The 27,836-nt window shown below is 35.3% G+C and overlaps 1 protein-coding gene across 6 annotated transcripts in view; it reads right to left on the bottom strand.

The window, feature by feature from the left end:
- Positions 1-21,965: 21,965 nt before the first annotated feature.
- LOC118268615 (terminal nucleotidyltransferase 5C) overlaps positions 21,966-27,836 on the bottom strand; it is a 257,875-nt gene continuing 252,004 nt past the window's right edge. For all 6 annotated transcript variants that reach the window (XM_035583165.2, XM_035583166.2, XM_035583163.2 and 3 more), the window contains 2 exons: positions 26,707-27,656; positions 21,966-26,433 (listed from right to left, as the gene is read on the bottom strand). In XM_035583165.2, the coding sequence (XP_035439058.1) occupies positions 26,169-26,433; positions 26,707-27,656 (1,215 nt within the window). In that variant the 3' untranslated portion in view covers positions 21,966-26,168. The remainder of the gene's footprint in view (positions 26,434-26,706; positions 27,657-27,836) is intronic.

The raw sequence follows: 27,836 nt of genomic DNA on the forward strand, positions 1-27,836 counted from the left end.
AATGGCAAAAAATAAAAACATTTTTAAGTAGGCACTCAACATTAACATTGAAAAAAAATGTTTCTTAACACGTTCAACGCGGAACGAGACCTTTTAGTTCTCGTTTGTGACGTTTTAGTATCGCGCAAGTGAAATTCTATGTCCATCTCATTTCGGCAAATGATATTTCTGTATGTTTCTTTACTGATAGAGTGAGACAAATATTTTTGTTCACATTAGGTACAATGGATGTAGTATTTTTTTGAATGAAAACGTACGAGATCTAATAGGTCTCGTTGCGACCAAATAATAAAATTTTGCATCTAGCGCGGAACGAGAACTAAAGGATCTCGTAGCGATCTCGTGCGAATCCTCACAAGAAAATAATTTAGTGTCGTGTCAACTTTCGATGTGTGCTTATCAATTACGCTATAATCAGGATGACGAATCGCAAACTCTGTCGAAAATAATCATTTATTCATTAAGACAACAAAATTGGTCCATAAAATTAGTGAATAAGTAATACTTAAAATCTATATTAGTAATACATATAATATAATAACAACATGATTCATAAATTTAAATGTCAAAGTTAAAATGTCAACAAATATAAACAAAATGGTCAATAAAATAAAATCATAAAATTAAAAGATATGTCAGTAAAATAAATAAAATATTAATAATTTATGATTGTGGGTATTAAGGAAAATTTAATTATCTAATAAAATTTTCCTTAATACCCACATTACACCATACAGAAAAATTTTAGAAATTTCTTTTAGTTCTTCCGAAGAACTCTTCCATGTTTTAATGAAAAACATTGACATTTTTTGCACTGAATAGTTTATAAATTTCTAATGCCTTACACTATAGTATTATAATAAATGATTAATTTTATCGATAATGTTGTTGGTCTTATTGTTTCTCATCACTATTTTTTTATCGATACTATGCAATATTTGCAAAACGAGATCTAAAAGTACTCGCATTTTCTTGCTATCTAGTGCAGAACGAGATCCAAAAGTTCTCGTTTTTCTATTTTGTAAATTATCCATTATTGTTTTCGACATAACTTGAGGCGGTGAAAACCTACTGAAAGGTCTGATCATCTCCTACCTACACATACAAAAAAAATATAAAATTATTCAAATTTCATAAAACTATTGGGGTTTGAAGTGACTGAGTCGTACGAGATCTGCTGGATCTCGTTGCGTTATTCCTGATAGATCACGACGAGAACTTATAGATCTCGTTGCGTCATATTAACTAGATGCATAAATGGGCTTCCGCGATGAACGTGTTAATCATAAAATTTTAACAAATTATCTTTAATATCCGAAGTGGAGTTTTGAAGTGGATTGCGAAATTTATTGCGAAATGTTTCCGAGTGATGAACGTTCACTTAGTAAATGCGAATTGGGACCATTGTTCTCTAAGCTTCGATGATATATACTGTTAGGTATGCTACACAGGGTAAAGAGAGGCTTTACTTTCAATAATATTGTAGCCATCTTTTAAAGACGCGTTAAAGAAGTCTAACTAGGTAACATTAAGTAAGTATAGAAATTTGAGAAAATAATATTTTTTCAACGTTGCTGATGTTTTTGCTTTTAGAGTGAAGTCCTTCTTTGTTATAGTAAATTAAAAGTTAATACTAGTTCTCTTAACCAACGAGCATCCATGAAAAGACTAATGACTTTTTATGAAACGAAAGAGGTAAGATTCGTAGCAATTGGCGTTCCATTGTCTCTGCCTACCCCCATGGGAGACAGGGGTGAGGTTCTATATGTATGTATATTGTGCATAATATTATTTAATTAATGAAAAAATGACTTTTTTGTCGTCATTGTGGACTATACAAATTTTTCAGTTTTAGCAGCCAAAACGAAACATATTTCCATTATAAATCTATTATATATCTTTATCTTTCTAAATGGACAACAAGCATGACTAGCATACATTCAATTGCGGTTTACTCTCGTAATAACCGATGAGCTTCGTAAGATAATTACCCATGAGGTTAATTTTACGTCTGTTTTGCTATGAGACGTATTACCTACTCTCAATACGTTTTGAAATCACTGGCAGGTTGTAAAATCATAAAATCTTACTTTATGTCGAGGATTTATGTCGAAGCGTAGTATAATATTATGTTTGATGGCCAACGAAGGGATATGGTAGCTGGATTTGTAGATACCTATGTGCATTCACATTATACATTCGTATATGGAATTATGTTATTGTTAGGTACATAGAATATTGGATAACAAAACGATCGTGATGAAATTTAATTCCCGCTGAATAAGAGAAGTAACTTCTAAAACTTCCATTTATCGCGTAAATAGGTCAGGCAAAAGATAAGGACGCCGTGGTTGCTGATATTCTTTGACTGATGAGTGTCATATAAATACCTAAATATATTTTGGTAATTTTCTTTTCCATTTTTCTTTACTAAAAAGTCAAAGTCAAAACATTCATTTCAATTTAATCTAAATTAGACACCTTTGAACTGTGTTATATAATAATGTCAAATTGAATTGTCCGTCAGTCTGTCTGTCAGTGAAGATAGTACTATGATTGAAATTGGGACGTTATCATCGAACATATTGCACAATGATTAATTAAATCGATTAAACGAATTACCTACTAAAATACCACTTTATAGAGGTATTTCACAAAATTATTTACTTATGAAGTAATATTTAGATCATAAAGTGAATCGTAAGCTTCGTCAGTTTGTGAAATCTTTGCAAAATGGTTTAAATACTCAAGATGGCGCCAGTTGTTGGGATTAGCTGGCTTTATTTCTATGTTTATAGTCAATTTAGTATATAGTTAAAATACACGAATTAAACTAACTACATACACCAAGAAATATCTTATTTCACTACTACACATTAACATATAACTTCAACCCGTGAAAGCACAATGCTGGACAATGAGCCTCCTCTAAAAAAAGGATTTTGCCATTATCGGGCGAAGCGAGAGGGAGTGTCAGATTCTGACTGACTAAAAATCACTCCGTTCCTACACCTGCTTTTTTAGCCGGAACCCTGGTAAACCCGCTAGGTAATCCCCAGCTCCGGATCATACAATATCTTTTATTAAGACTCATTTAATTAGATTGTACGGTACCATGAATTTGTCAAAATATTTATGAACATTATGTATTGATTATAAGTTTTTTATCCAAATATCTTTGTCGATAAATGTTATATTTAGAATTGAATAAATCAGTTTGAATTTGATTATTATTATGTTCCTCTTAAGGTAAAACATAAAGGAATGTCTTGATATGACATTTAAGACTAAACACGCGGCAAAAACGTGAAACAGTGCTGTATTTAATAGATACCTGTTCGAAACAGATTCATTTATTTATCTACTACTAGCGGCATGCCTCAGCATCACCTGGGTATTATTTCCCGATGAATGTGTTGAATTTTTCTTTATCATGAACCTTTCTCTAACTGTACAAACTTGACAAAAAGCTCCCAATGTAGTCGAGAAGTTCGTGAGTAATGCGTTTACATCCATTTCGTTGATTTTATTTATTTTTTATTTATCATCTATGACAATGATCTACATCTTTATAAAGGGTATAAAAGAACAACTGAAGGCGGGATCAGGAAGAAAAGAGAAAAGGAGTAAAAGAGAAACGGTTTAAGTTGTAGCAATCATCATAATTATCTTCAACGTATTCCTATATTCAACTCAGTCATATTGGGAAAAGGTTCCTCTAATATCACGTCACTGAGCTTGATCTTCAAATCTCCGTATCCAATAACTGCCAATTGTAGCAGATGTCGTTTCTTCACTTCACGTCGTTGGGCAATCTAGAAAAAGAATTAATTTAGTACACACACACACACACAAACACATGCGATATCTAAAAATAAATACTACACTACAAAACTGCACTTAAACATTAGTCAATAAAGTTCAATAAAAACTGCATTCAGCCGGCCATAGTAACAAGACGTTCTAAAATAATTTGGGTGGCCACCGCCTCGCTGCTACACTGGCTGGTGAGAGAGCGGCGAGCGTTCCCACGTGCGCGCCCGCCTGCCTTGAACGACCTTGCCGATCGCCTGGTTTTACTTGCAACTATTATTTGTTCACCAGATTGAGGAGAACGCTTTTATATTATTATTAATTATAATTTTATTTATATTTGGTTACTTGTGATGCAATGGTAAGATTTTTTGGTTTTGACGTTTTAAGAAGCATTAATTATTAAGAGTAGATTCTTTAGTAACGCTGTTAATAGTGTAGATTCAGTGTAATAATCAAATCAAGTCAAATCAAATTTATTTTCAGAATTGCTTCCATATATTGTTAATAGAATAATAGATAATAGGAGAAATAGAGATAATAGATTTATATCTTAGTTTTAAATTGATCGTAGTCTACAGACAAAAAAACGTTTATTTACAATAGGGACTAATATATTTTAGGAAAATGAGCAATTTGCAATTCAAGAGTTAAACAAAATATGTATATGTTGACCGTTTCTACGCACAGTGGTAGTATATGGCTAGAATGAGTCAAATGAAAATTCTTGCACGAGTCGCATGCCAACAGACAGAACAAACTCATTTAAATAAATACGACTCTTTCTTCAAAAAACATTCCATTCAGTTTCAAGTTTAATAAAAAGAAAAAAGAACATTTGCACTTCTTTTTTTCTTTTACATTCAAAATTCAAATGGCGACTTCATTATTCTAATTTTAAAACATCAATAGAGTTCGCGAATCGTTCGACAAGAATGTTTGTTTTTCTTTATGGCCAGTGCCAAATGGGACGTCCGCGTAGCGTGGGTGATGTTACGTTGTTGACTCGATATAATGTCGAACTGTTTGGAAAATAAACATTTTATTATGTAAGAAAAATAAGACGTTACTCAGATGTTGCTAAATATGTAATGTGAATCATGGGGATAATATTTACGACCTTCATCGAGCAGACCTTGACAAATGACACGTAGGGTAATCGGACGAACTAGTAGAAAAGTCTTGTCTTTTCATTATAATATGTATGAAATTTTCTAACCAAAAACATATATAAAAATGATAATTGATTGATAGTTCTTTAGTTAAGACCTACTATAGTAATTGAGCCATTACAAACGTGCAAACTGTCACGTCAAAATAATATTACGATTTAGCAGAACTGTGAGCGAGTGATCATAAGTGTGAGCGAGAGGTCTGAGGGCTTAATAGGAGTTTGTCATACGTTTAACGAGAGCGCGTTCAGTACTCTGATTGGTTGGTTCATTCTCGCTGGCCAATCAGATAAAGTTCGCACGTTTGTAATGGCCCAACTATAATATACTTAATAATAAGCCCCAAGAAGGATGGGAAAATGGTTTCATCTAAACACAGCAGTTTTTCTAGCTCTATTTTTCTAGGATCTAGGATTCCTCTTCCCATTAAATGATTAGACTAACTGGGTGTGAACACTTTTCTTCTTTACAAACTGTGAATTTATTTCTTTTATTCTATTTTTCAGTGTTCACTTTACCGACGTAATTAATGTGACATAATGTCTGTCTGGTCAATTTGTGTCGTCTCATTGAGTGACTCATGACAGCGATTAGTGTCAAATTGTAAGCCACCGTGTTACCGGGACGATTTTTGTGGGTTGCTTAAATGCTGTTTATTTTATAGATAAAACGTACTAGTAGTAATCATCTAAGGTTGAAGGGGGATAAAAAACAGTGGTGACTGCGACGCTAAATAAAAACTATTGAACCAATCTGAAACTTTTTTTTTATGTTACCAAATTTTAGCTTATCCGCGTTGAACAAAAATAAGAATCTCGCAAATCGGTCAATAAACCTCGACGTAATCGGTGTATATTATACATGAAGTCGGTTAAAAACTATGTTATTTCTTTGATAGCTGAGCCAAATTGAGTGTCAATTGCTGAAGAATAGTTAAGAAAAAAAAATGGAATGTGCCAAGAAAGTTTATTTAATGAGGTAATATAGTTTATAAGTCAGAGAAAAATCAGAAATAAATATTGCATTCAATAAATACAATGGTTGTTGATTCAAAGCCATAAAAATATGCAAGTTAAAGCTCGCACTGTAATTGAGCGTACATGTTTTAATGCATTTAGCTAATGGAAAATAACTGCTGCGACCCCGTTCCTTTGTTTTAAATATTTTTTACAATTATCTCGATATTAACGTTAATATTGTACAAATATTCAAGATCAGGCCATTTAATGAAAGCTGCAATTATAATTTGTCAAAATGAATTGTTGTCGTTGAGTATTGTGAAATAATGTTGGAGGTTTAAATCAACTTGCTATACTTGCTGATTTTTCTCATTATTCAATGGTGTATCATAAAATGCCGTACTCAAACATCTCAAATTAATTGTGGATTTTGGCGAACAATAGGTACTTGTATAATAAATTAGAAGCAGAATAAACAAGAAGTTTTCTAGTCAATTCAAGAAATTCTGAAAATAAATTGGTGTTATTGTATTAAAATTATAATAAATACTTCTAATGTCACGAAATAAAAAAAAAAAAACAGGTTGTACCTTTAGGTAAATGTCATTTTTTTAACACGTATGTAATAAAAAACTAACATGCGGTCTCATTAAAAATAATTGGTATTTGAAAAAGGAATGCAAATTGTTTGACGGTTTACTAACAGGATAAAGCGTAAAGGAATTATATTAAAATGGATGCATTTGGCTTCCACCAATCATATTTATTGGTACACATAGCTTAGCACTGGTGAAAACGGACTCAGCTAAGCTATGTTTTTTTATATGGAACTAGCGACCCACCCCAGTTTCGGATGGGTGCAATGGCAATGGTATATATTATACCTATAAACGATCCTCTTGAATCACTCTATCTATTAAAAAAACCGCATTAAAATCCGTTGCGAAGTTTTAAAGATTTAAGCATACAAAGGGACATAGGGACAGAGAAAGCGACTTTGTTTTATACTATGTAGTGAAGATGCGTGCTATTGATGGCTTTCCTACTATCGATACATCGCATACTCGAGCAACACATCTTACTTGCACCGTTACATTGCTTAGTATTAGTGGAAACGTAATATTTAGGATTCTTCTATATTAAATTTTAAATCTCCGCTTATTAAATCGCCTGTTTAATCCATTTTCTAAAGTATGTACCTACCTAATGTATTCACGAAAAATATCAGTCGTGTCGACAAAGGTGTGACATTTTCAAAGGTTGGTGGGTGGCAGTAACTTTTTCAATTTTCCACCGAAGGCCACGTCGGTCTCGTCTCACTCCGGGATGGGTGTTTTATGTACCACTTGACTTTCTCTGTTGCTACTTATTTTCCGAGTTGCGTGATTTATGTGCGAAATATTGCGTTGCAAAGTTCCTGTAGGAGATAGATGATTTGCATAATGTAACATTTTGATTGGTTAACCTCATTCTTCTGGTTGGAGTTTAAGACTCGAATAATAGATAGTCTAGAGATTAGATATAATTAGATCGTAAAGCTAAGCCTAACTTTAACCTAAGACCCAGTATAGGTTTATACCTAGCTAACTAGTCTAGCTAGTCAGAGAATTGGAGCCTCTAGCATGGCTCGAAACTAGTCAAGTTCCTCGTCAAACTACGCGAGTAAGCCGAAAACTATAATGATTGATATCGTCAGAGTCGTGGGTGTCTGCTGATTTTTGATCAGTACCCTTAGTATGAGTTTGCTTTACGATTGAAGTAATCAAAACGTCAACGCGTTCGGCGTTCTGATTGGCTGACTCAAATAAACCAACCAATCAGAACGCCGAACGCGCTCTTGTTTCGATTACTTTAAACGTAAAGCAAAATCGTACTAAGGCTATTTATGTTTGTAGCCGAGTTTTCTCCCACCATCACCCCGACACAAATAAGTTAATAATGTCGGAGCTCCCGGCAGATAACGGAACCAATTATAACTATATCAACAGGGCCAGGCTTCAGTCAATGATCTGCATGTTATTGTAAAACATATGCCTAGTAGATTACCGTGCACTGTATTGTGTGCGTCATAGAGATCAATGTTGATTGTGATTTGTTGCAATTATCGACGCGTGTTTGTTGTTCCATGGATCAAATTATTTGTATTGAAGTGTAAAGTTAAAAAATGTTTTATTTTTTGGGTTTATAGTTTAATTTCGAATGCCATTAAATACTGATAGCTTATTTCGATTTACTATAGAGTTATTTTATATTTGACTCTTGTTGAGACACTCTTGTCTATTGAGCATTGAATCGAATCTTTATATAGGTTTGTATTTTTCAATAAAATATGGTGATTATAAATACTATTAGGTATCTTATTTCATAACTTATTGCGTAAGTGTTAAATAATCCATATGTTCCTTAACTTCTTCCATTTTGAGAAAGCTGCAATAATGTGTTTTATACGTGGGAAGAAAAGAATACGAAATTCTCAAACAATTGTATTATTTACCCACTACAGTTTGTCCGATTCATACTAAGCCCACACAAAATTTTTAGGACCCTTCACTCCTCTAGGTGCTTATAAACATCAAATATTATGATCTTAGAGTATCTTGTTCAAGCTGTCGGAATTTGTCCATAGTAAGAATATAGCGGAGGTCGAGTTACACAATTTTGAAACTCTCGAGTTTACACCGAGCCTTACAATTAGTTAGGTAAATATCAATTTTGTATTTTGTATAAAAACCTCATTCACTTGAAGTAAAAAATATACAATTTGGCTTGAAAATTGACTGCCTTGTTAGTTAATTGATTGATTTGAATTGAAGTGAAACTACCGATTACGGGATCCTGATTTTATTTTAGAGTTGAGTATTTTGGTTTTTTTAAGTTTCTTAATGTTTTTTAAGTAGGGGGGGGATCATCCAATCTCTTTTTCAAGTTGAGAGGGAGTGTCTGACATTTACTGACTAATAACCACCCCGTACCTACTCCTGCACTTCGAATCGGAGCCCCAGTAATCAGCTAGGTATTACACAGCTTCCTTTTAACTTAAATAATGTAATTAATCCTTTTAGTCTTATTCTTATAAGTTATTTAGTCTTACAATAAAATATGCTGAAAAGTGCGTTCGTCATCGAAAACCCACAACCAATTGCGATCAAAAGGTGCGACGTTACGTTTTCTTATGTTAGTAGCAGTGGGAAGTCTAACAAAAACAAAGCAAAATGACTAATATGACTATTAAAATAAATATTATTTTACCGTGTTACATTTTTCCTCCATTCCATTCATCTGCAATTACACCATGTTTAAGATATTTAGAAAGTAAGGCCGGCATTGAATTAGTTTTACAAACATAATTGTAATGAATTGCGAATTTTTCATCATTAAATAAACCTGTCCTTAGTGCTACTGAGAATTTTGTAACAATTTACTTGAGATTAAAATTGTACAGATATTACTTTTTTAAATTGATTTTTGTAAGCCTATTCATAGCTTTAGATTTGGTATTGTAAATAAATACATTTGGCAATAAACTTCGTTTGCTTTCAAATGTGCGCAATTACCTACTTGCAAGTTTGTGTTTAGAATTATTAAACTAATTGGTTTATGTAATCCAGTGGTTCCCAAGCGATGGTCTACGAAATGAAAAAAGAAGACACAAGACTAACATCTCCGTCCAATAGGTACATGCCACGGCTAAAGCACGAATTAAACTTATATCAAAGAAGAAAACTGAGAGGAGCAACTGATTTCAATAATCAGATTTTATGAGTGAATAAGAAAATCTAAGTGTGGGACCAGAATTATAAAAAAGTAATAGCAATTGCAGTCCCTAATTCAACAAGAATGATAATAAAAGTGGTTATTGACCAAAAAAGGTTGGGAACCCCTAATATTACCAAATGAAGTCGAAAAAAGCGATGTTAAATTCTAATCCCTTCACTGCTAACAACATTTAACACGAGAAAAAACTAATCATTTAACTATTTGATTTCAAAAAGGCTATGTATGACACTTTTGTGATTCTATAAATCTTAGATATATTTTTTTATACAGTTAATTACTTTTTTGAGAATTCAAAGCTTATGTGGTGTATGTGGTAACTTATAATAAGAAGTAAAATATTTGAAATTCGATTTTTAATATCCACATGATTTTAGTTACTGGCATTGACACTTAACAAGTGATAGGACATTCGCCAAGGTGCACAATGTAGGTATATTGTCAACAATTTGTCTCAATATATTTATACTTCTTTCTCCTATCCTTTCCCAACTAGGTTGGGGTCAACACCAACGCTGGATCTTAAGTCTATTTTTCACTTATTTAGTCTTTTAAGTCTTAATTCTGCAAGCTAAGTCTTGTTCCTAGCTCCACCCTCCTGTTCATGTAGATCAGATTTACTTATCGATACTAAGCAGTTTTACGAACTATTTAGAGTGTTCTATTAGTTCTATAATTGACTAATCTGATCTTAGATTGACGATATCTATAAACAATCGAAATTAATTATCGATCTTAATTTAAAATCTATTATCAAAGTTTTGACAGAAATTGCCGATTATTTTATGTTAAAAATAATCTTAATCCAAATATCTGAAATGAAATGAAATCTGAATGAATCTAAATCTGATGAAATCCCAAGACTTTTGGATACGGACCGATAGACTTGCAGCTTATTAGAACGTTTTCACACTACCGTTTGTCCAGCATAGGCGTTCGATAAACGTATGCACATCTCAGATGCTGCAACTATGCGACACCTAAGCCGCTTGCGCCGCCTAGACAAATTCTAGCGTGAAGGTGCTTTAGTATCAACGATAGAATTATGTAAAGATGAAGAGTTCGTTTGTTTGAACGCGCTAATCTCCGAAACTACTACTCCGATTTGAATAATATTTTTTTTGTTAAATAGTCCATTTTTCAAGGAAGGCTATAGGCTATAAAACATCATGCTATAATTGACAGGAGCTAAGCAGAGCGGGTATAACCAAGCCGAAGTCGCTAGTGTCCCATAAACGTAATTATATTGCATTTACTTTCATCTCTCTCAATGTTACTGTTGTATTTACTATTTATTCAGCAGCATCTTAGTTCGTTTACCTACGTTAAATGATGTATTATTTACTTTACAATATAAAATAAATACAATTTCTGTACAAGATATTGAAACAATTGTCTCTTATAAAGAATTTTCTGTTAGTTCCTTCATATGTGCACAATAAATAGCAAATAATAAATATGCATGAGATAAATTACATACTTAGGAGGTATGTATATATTTTTTTGTTTATTTACTTCTGGTATGTCCAATTTCACTTTGATGTCCCATCAAACGTAGGACATCCACCCAATATGTAGTCAGAGACCTGATTAATTTTACAGGGAACCGCTGGATACAGGTCGCTTTCACCGGCCTATGTGGAAGTCATTGGGGGAGGCCTTTGTTCAGCAGTGGACGTATTGTGGCTAATATAATGATCAATTGACCTATAACACAAATTATGAAAAGTGGGTGTACGTTATGTAATGGCATTACTTGCCATAATGTGCCTACCTCTTCGGGGATAAAAAGCGTGACGATACAAAAATAAATATCACTTGAAAGTCGCTGCTTTATAATTTGTCATTTAATTTAATGATACCCTTGGTATGAGTTTTGTTCGGCGCTCTGATTAGTTGGTTTATTTTAGCCGACCAATCAAGGACCGAATCTCTCGTGCCGATTACTTTAATCATAAAGCAAACGCTTTACTAAGGCTAAAGGTAAACGCTATTGCAATCTAGGAATACAATAATGCAACAGATACCTTATTCTTAAAAGAATCGCAACTGTATGTTCTCTAAAAATATCTAGCTAAACTAGTATTTTAATTTACTGAATTGATTAACTTGAACTGTGACATAAAGACCACCAACACTTATGCACATTATGTCATAATAACATATTAAGCTAATTATAAAATAAAATATAAGCAGTATTGCCCAACTGGCTGCTAAAGCAAAACTCTGTGACCCTCATGACATTCCCCACGTTTATATTTAGATTCATTGATGCTGAATTAAGAGCAATAAAGCTACTGATAGTAATTGCAAAGCAAAAACAATTGTGTGAAGGAGAAAGAGCTATAAAATTGATTGTTACTTTAAAACCGTTTTTACATTATACGATACGATATTGGAGTGTGTAAAATGAATGACTATTTATTTGTATCTTAAATTGTATATCGGATCCATAAATGAGGCATGTGATGCCCCATTGCTGTCAGACGATAAAGTTTGTCTTTTTATGGCAAAAAAAGAAAGCACACGACCCACTTGATGGTAACAGTTACCGTGGCCTATGAACGCTTGCAACACTTGGGCCGTTACAAACAAGCGCTTTGCCGACCCTTAAGAAACCTATTTACTCCTTTCTTGTCTGCATGCTATCAATGTATCTAGGTTATTTTTGGCCACAGCTCACTGCTAATTACAGCCACTCGGCACCTGACCAGGACCGTCTCAACAACAAAAGTTATTGACAGGTGGTCCTGACCGCAGTCTTCGTTGTGGTTTGAAAACAGCAAACGATATTGATCAGTTCGATCGGCATTTGTTATCCTACATCGATATCGGAACCCTTAGTACGAGTTTGCTTTACGTTGAAAGTAATCGAAACGATAAAGCGATCGGCGTTCTGATTGGCAAACTCCAATAAACCAACCAATCAGAGCGCCGAACGCGCTCTCATTTCAATTAATTTAAACGTAACGAAAACTTATTCTAAGGGCACTGATCGTATAATGTAAAAACGTTCTTACACAGAACACTCGTAGTAGAAGAAGAGGTTATAGTTTATCGGGTTTTGGACTTTAGTTCTATTTGATATTATAATGTTGCGTTCTGGGGATGAGTGCATACTGCATACAAATGCATTTGTTTATTAGTGACACCACGCGCGATCTACACGACTCCTCAACATGTTGATGTTTAGTTTAATTAAACGTGTCATTATTGGCTTATCTTGAGATAATTATACGTAGTCAATTATCACGTGTAGTGTAGCAATAGGTGAATAACCCCTTTTCCTTTAGTTTGTGAAAAGTCGATTGTTGGTTTTATAATCGAGATCTTTGTTGTATTGCCATTTTGTGTCCTAAGGTCGTTTGTAAATAGTTTCTTTTTGAATTGGTTTTTGTATGCAATTGATACTTGATGTGTTTGTTATTCAAGTTTGATACTGTTGCTGGGTGGTTTATAGTCCATTGAAATGTTACAATTTGAGGGCCGAATTATGCATTTTTTAGAGGACGCAATTTTATTTTTTGATCATGTAGGGGGGTCAATAGAAGCTTAACTTGAAGTTTGTGGGGTCGCCACCCTTGTCCCTCGGCCGCCATCTTGGAAAAAGGGATGGAAACACTTTTTTTGTTATATCTTGGAAACTATGCATCATAATAATATTTTTAAAATCATAATTTGTAGAAAATTATTTTGCCTACAAATATGTTTAATAACTTTTTGCCCTAAATTAACAATTAAAGAAGTTATAAGTAAAAAAGTGAATTTTTTTAAATAAAATTTTCTCTTTTGCTCTATAACTTTTTTTTTACATTTTATAAATAAATGGCTTCAGACCAATCTTGTAGAATATTTTTCGAGAAATTTTTTTCCCTACAACTGTTTTCAATTTCATTCATTAGAAACTCAGTTACAGCGCTCCGAAGTTAACCGGGTTCGTCAAATTAGTCCAGTCAAATAAGCTTAAATTAGGTAAGAATCTCGGAATGCGAGATGACCAGCTGTAATTTTGTAAATACTTGTATATTGACACCCTAAAACTTTGAATTAACTCATCTCAAAACCATGGTATATATGGTAGGGTGTAAGCAACTCTTAAAATTCAGGGTCAAAGGTCCCAAAAATCGGTCTTTTGCGGTTTTTTGGAAATAACTCATTTCCTATGCGTTTTTGGTATTCGTATTCATTATCAATATTGTAGAATACAAAATTCTCTACAACTTTTGTCAATTTTTTTTTTACATGGTGAACCGTTGTCGAGTTAGAGGGCGGAGAACGCACGGTCAATTTTCCACTTTGGAAGCGTCTATCTTTCAAACAATTGAATTTGACGAAAAATGGTTTTAGAAACCATAACGTCTTTTTTAATGTCCTATCCATAACCAACCACCACGGATAGGTTAGCTGAAAAAAAAAAAAATGTCTGATGTGATGCAGTGAACGCGCGTTCTCGACCGTAATATATACCATGGTTTTGAGACAAGTTTTAGGGTGTCAATATACAAGTATTTACAAAATTACAGCTGGTCATCTCGCATTCCGAGATTCTTACCTAATTTAAGCTTATTTGACTGGACTAATTTGACGAACCCGGTTAACTTCGGAGCGCTGTAACTGAGTTTCTAATGAATGAAATTGAAAACAGTTGTAGGGAAAAAATTTTCTCGAAAAATATTCTACAAGATTGGTCTGAAGCCATTTATTTATAAAATGTAAAAAAAAAGTTATAGAGCAAAAAAGAAAATTTTATTTAAAAAATTTCACTTTTTTACTTATAACTTCTTTAATTGTTAATTTAGGGCAAAAAGTTATTAAACATATTTGTAGGCAAAATAATTTTCTACAAATTATGATTTTAAAAATTTTATTACGATGCATAGTTTCCGAGATATAACAAAAAAAGTGTTTCCATCCCTTTTTCCAAGATGGCGGCCGAAGGACAAGGGTGGCGACCCCACAAACTTCAAGTTAAGCTTCTATTGACCCCCCTACATGATCAAAAAATAAAATTGCGTCCTCTAAAAATGTAAAGCTCATGTAACATTTCAATGGACTATTATGTCATCTGTTAAGTCTCTATTCAAGATACCAGTGGAGAGACAAACTTTGTATTTATCTCTATATTCCCTCGAAAAAGACTTGTTCCGTTTCTATTATTATGTTACTTAAAACTATCTCACTTGTCAAGGGTCTTAAGTAGAGTTTCTAGGTTTCTAGGTAGGCCTGTAGAGACTTCATAAGTTTTAAGAAAATTTTTAGAACGCAATAGTATTAAGATTTTAATAGAGTTCATGTTGTTGTTTGATGTAATTTTTATTTGTTGTAATTTTTTATGGTATAAGCCAGTAAACGAGCAGACGAATCACCTGATGGCAAGCAATCGCCGCCGCCCATGGACACTCGAAACACCAGAGACACCACAAGTGCGTTGCCGGACTTCTAGGGGCTATGAATTTAAGGGTTATTAGGGAATCGCGGATTGGAAAGATTGGGAAGGGGGGTAATTGGCCTCATGCGACTCATTTACTCACTTCTTGTTACGCCTGTCATGTAATAAGCTAAAATTGGATAAGAAGGTACTACTTACCTACTTTTTAAAACGTGCCGTAGTCTATTGATCTAAAATATCCTAATCCCAATAACGTCATAATACAATAGGTTTAGACAAATAAAGAGCTAATATGTGTTGTTTGTTCCTTTTCGTCCCGGATTCTGAATCACTCATTCAGAATATTAAGGCGCACGGAACGGTATCAACCGTATACCATTATGGCAATGTGACCTAAATAGGGATGGGCGTATTTCTGGTAAAAATGAAGCTTTGAATAAATATTTTGTGACGTCCATTTTTACTTATTTCACGCACAGGTTTCAAGGAATATCGTATAAAATGTATATTGCAAGCAGGTATATTATATGAGTAACTAAGTATTAAATACTTTTCATGAACATCATAAAATCATTAATCAATTAACATAAAATCATGTATTTTATTGAAACCAACAAATTAACTTTTTTTTTTTATTAGAACAGTATACGTACTCTTTTGCAGTAGCTAATTTGTGGACCTATGACCAAAAGTTCTTTATTAGACTACTACTATTGGTATCTTTCACTTACGGTCAGTAATGGGCCACTGCTAGACAATAAGCATCTTGCCCATTAGACGCTATGCTATAATAATCTGTCGATATTTTTCCAACTTTTTTTACCTTCCACTTTTACCGCTCCATTTTTACTCACAGTCCCCCATCCCTAGGCCTAGATAAATAATAAAATGTTGGGAACGACCGTTGAACCTGAACTGAGCTGTAATGTATTCCATAAATACCCTGATTATATGGAGTTTACGGTTATGACACCATACGTTACTCCGTGATCGATCTCACGTACGCTCAGTTAAGCAATCAGTTTCAGATGTAAATTATTTTAGGAAGTATTATACTTTTTATTCTGGAATGGGTTTGCAGAGTTCGTTTTTATATGTTGTCTCATATACTATGATTTACTCATGTGTCGTAGATACTGGAGTTTCTTGCTCGTTCTTCTCCATTCGAAGCTACACTTTGGAACGAGCACCTAGCTTCACTGACAGACAGACTGACGGACAATTCAATTTGACGTTTCAAAAGTGTCTAATTTAGGATTAATTGAAATAAATGCTTTGACTTGACTTGACACTGTTTAAAAAAAAATGGGGCTGGATTGTATCGGATTATTTCTTTGTGCATAGTTCTGGTTTAAAATCTGCTTATGAATAAAGGAAATATTTAATGTTACCTGCTTTCATACGAGTATGTGTAGAACATTTAATTACTAAAACTTTTAACTATATTCAACGGATGATTATGAGTATCGTCTTACAATTTATACATTAAATTATGGAAGTTGATGCGCGGTGTTTCAGGTGTCCATGGGCAGAGGCGATTGCTTACCATCAGGTTGGATCACCTGCTCGTTTACTGACTTGCTTAATGAAGGCAGCATTATCATCTCGGCTATATTTCTCGAATCTCGACCAGATCTCTCTCAAAAACGCAAATTGTAAAATTCCCTTTTTTATTTCAAATACGTTTATGATAAAGTATTTACAAGCACCAAAACCAATTAAAATGTAAATGGTTTAACAGATTTAGGTCAGAATCCATTATTTGTGCGTCTCACGTGTGCTCAGATAGATTAACTATCGAAACATGGCTTGAGAAGCTTTCAGGGCCGTTTTGTTTACCTGATACATAGATACGATACTTGCCTCATTTAGGATCAGGATTAGGATGCAAGGAGGAGAAAAATACGTTAATATAATATGTATTACGCTCAATTCTAAAGTCCTTATTGTCTTATTAACCTGTTAATAAGTGATGATGACGGGGTATAAAAATTGAAGATCTATTTAGACCGTAATTTAGGTAATGTCGTATAAGATAACAATATTTAGATAAAACGAATCAAAGTTTAGGAGTGAGAGAAAATATGTTATTTCTACGTATAAAACATACCTAGAAGTGACGTATTCCAAATCAATATTTCTCCGTAAGTATTTGTTTCCGAAGAATACGTGTCAAATGTTTTGAAATAATCTACAAGACGGGCATTAAAATAGAAATTATTCATCTACTCTATTTCGTCATGGAAAGCCCTTATAGTGAATCTAATAATTGAATCAAACTCAAGGTCTTGTGCTAGGTACAGTTACATTAACAATGTCGTTTTGAAATCTACTATTTCACAACATTACGTATTTCATGAATGAATCTCTCACCAATGTATTTATTATATTATACTTGACATTAAATCCGTATATATAATTTACTTCGCATTATTTTCGGCATCGGCTAGTGCACGTTCAATGTCATTCATAAAAACCAAGGCTCTATCGATTATGAAAATGATCCGCCTCTCTAATGATGCAATCTTATTCGTATATTGACAGATATCATTTTTCTTACCAATTGCATTGTGGTCCAATGGGTGTGTCTTAGAGAACCGACAGGTCTGATTTCTCAGATGGAAAAAAATATTAGATTTCTTATTTTGTAATTTCTTGTAACTGTTATGCATCTTCAAAATGTGTCAGGTGTATAGCAATAGGCTTTATTTACTACTTGCCAAATGTAATCGTATCTCATAAGTGACACAAAAGAGTTTGCTCTTCTGGAGTAATATCAAAACCTCACAGAAATCTAAAGTGAAATAACGCTTGCTTGCATTGTTTCGTCGTGTACTTTTTTTTAGGGGGAAAGTCATCCAATGACTTCTCTCGCCTTGGGCGAGGCGAGAGGGAGTGTCAGACTCTTATTGACTAAAAACCACCCCGTTCCTCCTCCTGCTTTTCGAGCCGGAGCCCCGGTAACCGACTAGGTAGTCAGCATCTTCGTCCCACCTCAAGGCTACAATACACTTGTAATTCCTCTAGTGAAGATTGCTTACAATCCGTTGGTCCCCCTATTCCAATCTTATAGGTACTAGGTACTCCTTCAGAAAGACACGATATTATGTTACCACTTTTCTCGTAATCGATTACCGATTCATCGATGTCTCCCTATCGAGTGATGTACGGGGAACAGCTTCTATTTTGAATCGATTGCATGATTGTATTTAGGCCAGAGTTCCGCTACGTCGCTTAGCTCTCCGTTATAGAATTACAATAAAATTGAAATTCTTATGAAATCGACTAATAATTATTATAATGTCACATCTTCTTTGAATTGAAAGATATAAATCTTTATTTACGACTAGCTTCTGCCAGCGGATTTGCCCGCGTTCCCGTGGATAAAAAGTAGCCTATGTGTTATTCCTGACCATAATCCAACCTGTTCCAAATGTTATTCTGTACAGCCCTTTTGACGTGAAAGAGTAACAAACAAACATACAAACTTTCGCATTTATAATATTAGTAGGATCGTGTCTTGACTTGAGTACTATTTTTATAGTGTCTAATAATAAAATAATGATCTGCAACTTGTCAAGGAAAACTATTTTTTCTTTCATTTATTGTTAGACCTTGTTTAACCTTTTTTATCGACCTTATAATGTACTCGTACCATTTTGTGATACCTGAAGTTCGTTAGTTTATTTCCTGAAGATACATAGTTTTAATCGGCCACACCTTCAGTATTGAAAAACCGGCCAAGTGCGAGTCGGACTCGCCCATGAAGGGTTCCGTAACAGGAAGTAGATGACATATTATAAAAGTTATAAAATAACTTGGTTTTACATAGTGTTTGTATGAACAACAAACTTATATTTGCAGTTTTTGAAAATGTTTTATTTCTTATAAACTAATAATGATATCTGATTCAAACCAATTTTCGTTGTTAGTTTCTATTGAAATCTACAGCACTTTTTTAGTTTTCTCACTATCTTATTTTTAAAGTGAGATGGGGGGGGGACTCTCATTTTTCCACTTTGGAAGCGTCTAACTTTCAAACGATTGATTTTGACGAAAAATGGTTTTAGGAACCTTAATGTCTTTTTTAAAGTCCTATCCATAGACACCAATCACGGATAGGTTAGCTGAAAAAAAAAATTAATTAGTTCCATGCATGGGTGTCCTCTTTAATTTTTAAATTTAATAATTTTTATTCAAAATTCGAATAGCGGTTACCAAACTACACCATACTACAAAGTTTCAACAATGTAGACCCAACAGTTTGGAAAATAAATGGCTGTGACATACGGACGGACGGACAGACAGACATGACGAATCTATAAGGGTTCCGTTTTTTGCCATTTGGCTACGGAACCCTAAAAACCCAGTAATGCTTTAAAATATAATTGATATGATACGAGCATCCATTAAAATTACCTACATTTAACCGATTGATATAAATATTAGGTGTACAATAAACTTTTTATTCTTTAGCCATTGAGAAAGGCCTCTGTTCAGCAGTGATCGCTTTGTAGTTGTTATGATGATGATCATGAAATTGAAATACCGTTTTGTAAGGTAACATTTTGAAGAAACTCCTTATTGTTATTTATAGAAGGGAACAACGAGTAAAGTTCCCAAAGAAAAGGTAGATCCTCAGCTCCAGCGAGGTGATCATGCCTGGGGGGCTTTCTGCCCAACTGTTGTTCGTTGGGATTTTCTATCGATGTTTATTCGCAACTAAACTTCACATGTGCGATGCAGGATATTTATGACGTCATCCGTTGATTTGCTCGTCGATAGTCTATGTGCGACTTCTGTCATCTGTCACTTGTTAGGTGTCGCCATAGTTTGATTGGAAATTATTTGACTTTGATTGTAAAAAAAACCGAGGATTTCCCCGTCTGCGGTTGCAAAGTCTGATCTTTAATGCGCCTTAAATTAACTAAACTAAGACCTTTCTGTTACTCATGCGATATGACTTCATCGTTGCTTGGTTAAAATTAATCAACAGCTTTTAATTTATAAGTAACATTGCTACCTAAACTTATTGTATTTTTTTATATCGTCATAATCAGTTTCAACAAGGATCATTAAGAATACATACAAGATAAAAATCACATGATTATAAGTAAAGCGATTAATATAAATTAGTCATCGGAGTTTACTAATAAATTCGCCATGTAGTGACGGCTGAGTTGAATACATTTTTGTCACGACTGCACTCTAACATGTTTGACGGAGACCGGACAACTGTGCTCTTTAATAAACCTAATCCCTTTACACTGCGATTGCCATGCCACCTGCTAAGCTTGGATATTATAACAAACCCCAATTTTAATCATTATTTTGTTAGACTTACACACGTAATTGTTTGATGACGAACTCAACTAGTTTCAAGCCATTCTAGGGGCTCATATTCATGACCAGCATTCCGCAACACACGACGTGGTGACTGTCACGTAGCTACTGGCATAAAAATTAATTGAGTACGCCCCAACAAGTTATGATGCATATAGTTAACCACCACGACGCATTATGGCTACACAAAGTAAAGGAGTTTACGCGAGTGAGAGGCATAATAATAAAGGAGATGGATCAAAATTGCCCCAAGTCCTTGAATTCCCATTGAAGATGTAAAAAAAAAGAATTGTGAAGAAAAGAAAAGAAGTATGCCATCTTTTTTATACATTTTTATCTTTTATTTTTGAGATATGTCGTTATAAGACGTGGGGCAATTTTGTGAGATTGTGGTCCTACTTGTTTAGTATGTCTCACGAAAGTTATAATACACACCCTATTTTGAAGACGAGAAGACCAGTCCGGCAGTGGACTCTGGTTTACGATAAATTATTACTTCCAAATCGTGGTTTCAATTACAAAAAAGAAAATGAATACCATCGTCATTTGCATAGTAAATTAAAGAGAGCTATCTCTTTGTTTCAACACAAATTGTCATTAATTAAATGAATCCAGCCCAGGACTGTTAATGATCAACCTTTAAAGCTAATGATATTTATGTAAGACAATAGGCTGCGTGATGATCTTAGACGTAGCGTGAGATGAACTAAAGAGACATTTCTTTACTTGAACTTATTTAATGGTAATAGGTACTCTTTTTAATTAATACGGTTTCAAAGTAATGGATATAGCTGTGCCCTTTGTAATTACGTCGTTGTCATTTATTTATCATAATTATGCTTGAAATTATTATGAGTTAATTATGCAAACCACTCTTAGGTATATTCATTGGACTTTTTAGACCACGGTCTTTTAAATAGTAGACCGGGGTCTTTTAATCAGTAGACCGCATTGTTTACTAGTAAAATACGGATATATAACCTTAATTGTTAATTACAATTAATGTAGTTATAAAAAAATCTTGTTGGCGGATAATTGGGAGAAAATTCATTTGCATATAAATAAATGATTCAAATAAATATTATTACATTTATGAATGTTTATCTATTAAGGAATTTATTAATCACAAAGTTTCAATTGTACCTATTTTCATACATATTTATTAGAGGATGATTAATCAATATAGTCCTTTCGGGGAAATGCCATTTAATTTTGCAGTCTGAGTCATTTGTTTGGGGGAACCCCCGATCGATGTCAGCTATACTTTGTGTTCCTATTGTTAATTTGAGTATGTATGAGCCCAGTATCTTATTCGATTGTCTCGTGTGTAATCTCGTGCTGTCACATTAATGTTGTTATTACTTTTTATATTATAATTATTGTTACATTTTTAGTAGTAACAGCAAGTATTATTACGCAGGTCATATTAATGAGTATTCTGTTTTTTCCTCAATGGGATTTACTCTATACCTCTCCTCTCCTGTTCCATCGTGGGTAAAAAATAAAAGACACAAATTCACTGTTTATATCACTTTTTTATAATTTATTTTCACAACATTTTTATTTCTGTAAAATTTACAATAGCTTAAAACTCCTCACAAATATAATAGTAATTATGTATCGTAACAACACATCGTCGCGGTTCGTGTGACACGAAACAGGCAACTTGGAAGAGAAAGAAAAAATAATAACTATAATGTAAATATACTTGATATAACCTAATATAAGCTTATATAACGTAAGGCCTAAAAACCCCTAAACTAGAGAGTCGGTGTGTCGAACATTCGCTTTTAACATATGAGCGAGAGTTTCGACACGGCGAGCTTCGGGCACGTAGGGGGCGGACAGGTAGCAGTGGTGCAGGGGATGGTGTGACGTCACAACTACGTATAACATACTCTGTGGACGTAGCACATTTGTGACAAGAGATGACTAAAACGGACACATTTGTGTCTCCATACAATTTAAAATTATCAATGCTTTTAATCGCGTAATATTCTAGAAAAACATGATAAGATACCTTTATCTGCGACATTGGCATATTATGCACGTTCAAGGCTATGTAATGCAAATTGTCCATTTAAAAACGCATTAAACTCTATTATATCAACTACCGAATAGTGCCACACCCACAGAATAATGATAGTTGCGATATTTGTACTGGTTTTGTAGGACAGTAGACTAAAGCCGCACCGCTGCTAATTGTCGACACCTCTAGTACCGCGAAGCTTCGCTTCTTATTACGGCGTTCACGTGCTTACTTCCACAATAAATCTAACACAAACCCAAAACCCAGTTGCTTCTTCAACGAAATGAGAACGAAGGAAATCATGTACTTTATAGTTAATTGATGAAAACTATCATCGTAGTCGTTTCGTTGACCAAGGAACTTGGTTCCAGTACCAACATTTTATAAATAGATAAGTAAATGCTTCTAGCTTAGATTGCATTACAACTGTTTTTGCATAATTCACGTACTTTTGTTTCCTCAAATGCCATTTGTTTGATAGCAGTGACATCATCATCTATATAAGCAATATCTGGTATTCGATTAAATGGAAATAATGTTCTGCAGTTAATATCAGTTTTTGTTTGAAGCTACATAGATCCAAACTGTTTATCTGATAACATTTATTTGACAAGTTAATACGTTTTGAATGCTCAAGTCTTTTTTCCAGAATTTTCTTTGCTATAGATGGTAATGTCATCTTTGCTTCTTACGACACATATGCCAAAATACTTTTAGAAACGTACAGAGTGCAATTACTTTTCAATCGTCAACCAAGTTAAAGGGCGAAGTTACAATATTTATTAGAAAACTTAGTACATTAAAAATACAAAACAAAATCTGGATTCAATCTCATAAATATCAAGATTGTCGAACAATACTTCTAGGGCTTTTAACAATATTTCACCACAAAGAGAACATGAGATATAAGACTGAGATGCGTTTGAGAATTCGATAATGATTTTGACCTAAAACCTTCGTGGTGGTTTAAGAAACATTGTTTTAAGTACATTACATAATATAAGGAGACTAGTATATATCTCTGTAAAATATATCAAATTCACAAAACCATATTCCAACAATATATACATATAATAACAAACAACCATCTATTGCACGAGAACGCCATTTGACCAGTGCTCATTAGAATTAAAAATTAATTATAAAATAAGGCTAGCTGAAAACTGATGGTAACTTTAGAAAAAAATAATAAATTCCTAAACTATACTGCAATGTCTCTCTTTGCAAAATAAAAATTTCAAAATATTTAGACCGTTTTTAGAAGCGTTTAGCCACTCGTCGTGGTTTGTGGAAGAGCTTTATAAACTAACCAGTTGCAGTATCTCTTGGGACCCCATTCACTGTTCTCGAATTATATTCAGTCTCGTGTATAATATACGAGTTGATTGTTTACGAAATTCTGAATAGTGAACTCGACCCAAACTAAAGAAAGAATTATGTAGATCTGCCAAGACACTGCCGATAGCATGTCCATTGAAATTGCGATGTTCAAAATCTACTTCGAAAAAAATTACACAAAGATTTGCAAATAACTGGCAAGTCCACTACGGTTAATTTTAATTTACTACATAATTATCTCCATAGTTGTAGAGAGAAAATTCCCAAAAATATACCATCGTTTATCTTTTTTTTACATTTCGCGCGAGGAGGTAGTTCTTAACGGATTTTGCCAATAGCTGATTTACAATATAGATATAACAATCACAGTTATTTATAATAAATATAGTGACAATATAGAATGACATTTAAAATACCTGTCGAAAAGACTACAAATCACAACTTAGACGCCTGTCTCGATATAGCAAGTAACACTAGTGATAATTAACTTACATTCACTCTTATTACATAAATGGAATAAAGTTTAGATTCAGTTAACTATGTTTATGTACTTCATTTATTTCTAAGTACAGACGACTGGGTACTATTTCTAATTTAGGGCTACCGTTTGACGAGGGCAATGCTCCGTTGTACTCGTGTCTTGTACCATGCGATATAATTCCGAAATGTCGACTCTAGTGCTTGCAATCCATTCCAATACAGTTTACACAAAATACATTATCCACAATATGAGCACTAGACTTTCACACGAGCGCAACGGATCACTGCCCATAAATATTTAACTTGCATCAAATGTCTTATCACCTCCAAGTCACAAAATGACATATAGCCAAGATAACAAGCATATGACAACAGTTAAAAGTGTATACATTACAACACTACAATCCCAAAAGAATTTTTGAAGAGATAAAAAAATGAGATCGTAAATTTTGGTTCGACAGTGAGCAAGTCGGGAAAATTCGTTCATAAACTCGATAAATTGTTCCGAAGTTAACGATAATACTCTATTAGATGATTGTACTTGATTACTTCGGATATATTTTCCGCTACTCAAAATATACTACATAACAAACTGCTTAGTAAAAGCCCTACAAAGTTCATGCAATCTGTATAAATATAGTATTTACTCTGAATATGCATTTGGCAAAATATCTAACACATTCACGTATTGGCCGGACACTGTTTACACCATCGTTCATATATTCTATATCTCATTAAAATACAACAATAATAATATATCTCTCTATTGTATTTAATCTACATAATTTTATGTAAGTAGATAATAATTATATAATCATCGACAACATGGTTAATTAATACAACAATTAAATCACATTTTCCATACATCTACAGCTTTATACAAACTGCAATTGATGAGACGTTAAAAGTAAAAAAAATGTTCATAAGTACTCTGTTACTAAACGTGACTTCACTACTTGTAAATGTTCTTAAAATATTCTCTAATGGTATTTTTATATTATTTAAAAAAGCGTGAACTTTAATATTGTACACACCTTAGTAATATATTTTTTTGGGTTTTTAAGTTTTTTTTATCATTTTATATTTTTCTATGTGTATCTTAATTTGTTACTCGTACGCCAAGCCGTATACAATACTAGAGCGATCACGAAACGTGTAAGTGTATACATACATCCTTTCAGATTGATAAATACATAGTAAAATAGTTGTTTACGTGTGTGAGAGTGAGGAGCGGAGGCGACCGCGCTGGCTACGTTCGTGATCTACTACTACTCAACGGATTTTCTCGCGTTTAAGGCCGTCGACAAGGCCGGACTTGTTACTTCACAATCATTGTTCCTACAAAAAGCACGCACGCTCCTCCGTTAGTATCTGTCGCGCAAGTGAACCGGTTATCATTTCTCGCAATAAATTTTCTCACTTACAGTTAGCAATAAAACTCGTATCCGACCGTCCGCTTCTCCGTGATATTTCGACGGCGAGAGACATGCCACTACTTTTATGGAGACTTCTATACGTAAAAGCTTAAAAATAACTAACTAGTCTTTTTATATAGGCAGACCATCGACTCGGACTCACTATCTAGCGGCGCGTCCGTCACAATCCACGTGAACGATAATTTTCGTACTGCTAACATATTAAGTTATCAACACGAAAGGAGTACGACTAGAAATTACTTCACGTCGCGGCGGGCCGAGAGCCGCGGGCCGGCCCGAAGCCAGCTCGCGGGGCAATTGACGAGCGAATTGATCGGCGGACAGTGAGCAACTTGACGCGGCGGGGCGCCGCCGCCCGCTCCTACGCGTACATACATTTATCCGTATTATATACATTTGGCACTAAATTCATCGTCGGTCGTACAGGATCTCCGGTCACGCCGGGCACGAGGCGGCGTGGCAGCAGTCGCAGTAGGGCGCGGGCGGCGCGCACTGCGCACACGCCACGCACTGCGCGCACTGCGCACACGCGGCGCACGCGCACACGCACACGTAGTACTGCGGCGCCAGCAGCACGGGCGCGCGCGCGCACAGCTCGCGGCACGCCAGCGCCTCGATCAGCGCCAGCGTCTGCCGCCGCTCGTGGCCCATCAGGCACACCGTGGACTCGCGCACCACGCCGTGCAGTAGGGTCAGGTACCTGCACACACAGAAATTAAAGGTTAAGCACAAATCTTAATTACAGCCTTGTTTATGTTACCACCAAAAGGCGAAAGGATCTCAGGTTCTCAGAGCATCTTTTGGGCAGTCCGATTGGGTTTACAATGGCAATAAACTCGCTTCAATCTCCTTGAGACTAATAACTGGTCAAGTAGGTGTTATACATATACTTTTGCATGGCCTCTAACTAAAATGATGTTAATTTCGAATGGATATGGCAATAAACTATCAAAAATTATAAAATATAATTTACCTATGCTTTAGAGCTTCCTCCTCTCTGCCAACGAAGTGGTTCCTCAGGTAGGCCTCGAGCTTAGCACGCTGCTGCCCGAGTTCAGGGAAGTCGATGAAGAACCTCGAGCACATGTAGCGCTCGAGGGTTTTGATTTTGTCTGGCCGTGCTGGCCGGTAGCCCTTCGCAAGCAGGGCGCAGTATTTTAGAAGACCGCCGCCACGAATCTCTTCAGGCTGCCGCGTCGCGATCAGTTTCTCGGCGAGGTGGTTCAGAGCCTCATTGAAGTCGCCATATACGGACTCGCCGACGACAGTTGGGTAGAAGTTCTCGCCAATGGGCAGTTGAGCGCACTCGTGGAACGCGAGGAGCGAATCGAGAGCAATCTGGAACGAGTCGACGGAGAACTCGAACTGGCGACGCATTGTGTCTACGAACTTCAGCTCTACAGATTTGTGGCCGCGTGAGTTGCCGAGGGAGATGAGGGACCAGCGGTCACCGTCCGAATTCACGCGAACCATCTTTGAGACGTAGGCCTCCTTGAGGCCAGCTGGCGAGGCGCGGCGGCGCGGCGTAGCAGGTGGCATGAGGGTGGACAGGTGTCCGAGCACGGCGGCCTTGACGCGGTCGCAGTGGCGCGCGGTGGGCAGCTCGGCCGTGAAGATGAGGTCGATGTCGGAGTACGGCTGCGGCCGGTCGGCCAGCACGTGGCTGGCTGCGCCGCCGTTGAGGCGCACGTCGCGCACGTTGACGCCAGCGCCGCCCGCGGTCTGTGGCGCCTCGAGGCGCGCGCGCACTCCCGCCACCAGCTCGCGCAGACGCACGTGCAGCGTGGGGAAGTTGCCGCGGCCGTGGATGGCCACCACCTCGTCCATCACATCGTTGAGCCGCCGCACCTGCTCGTAGCTGAGCACGGCGTGGCGCTCGCCTCCACCGCAGCCCTCTTCTGATGAAGTGTAGCTCGACTCGCTCTGTAACAAAAATAAAACAAAGTCTGTTAATAAACTGAAGTGTTACAACGGTAGTTTTAGGTGTAATGAAGTAATAATTGTTTGCGAAAACGATGCATCGCGGCATCAGGTGTATTGAGGAAACCACAGCGTAATGATCCTAGATTACATCAAAAGGAAATATAGAAAGCAATACTGCTT

The sequence above is a fragment of the Spodoptera frugiperda genome, chromosome 29, assembly GCF_023101765.2.
Source record: "Spodoptera frugiperda isolate SF20-4 chromosome 29, AGI-APGP_CSIRO_Sfru_2.0, whole genome shotgun sequence".
Taxonomy (NCBI): Eukaryota; Metazoa; Arthropoda; class Insecta; order Lepidoptera; family Noctuidae; genus Spodoptera; species Spodoptera frugiperda.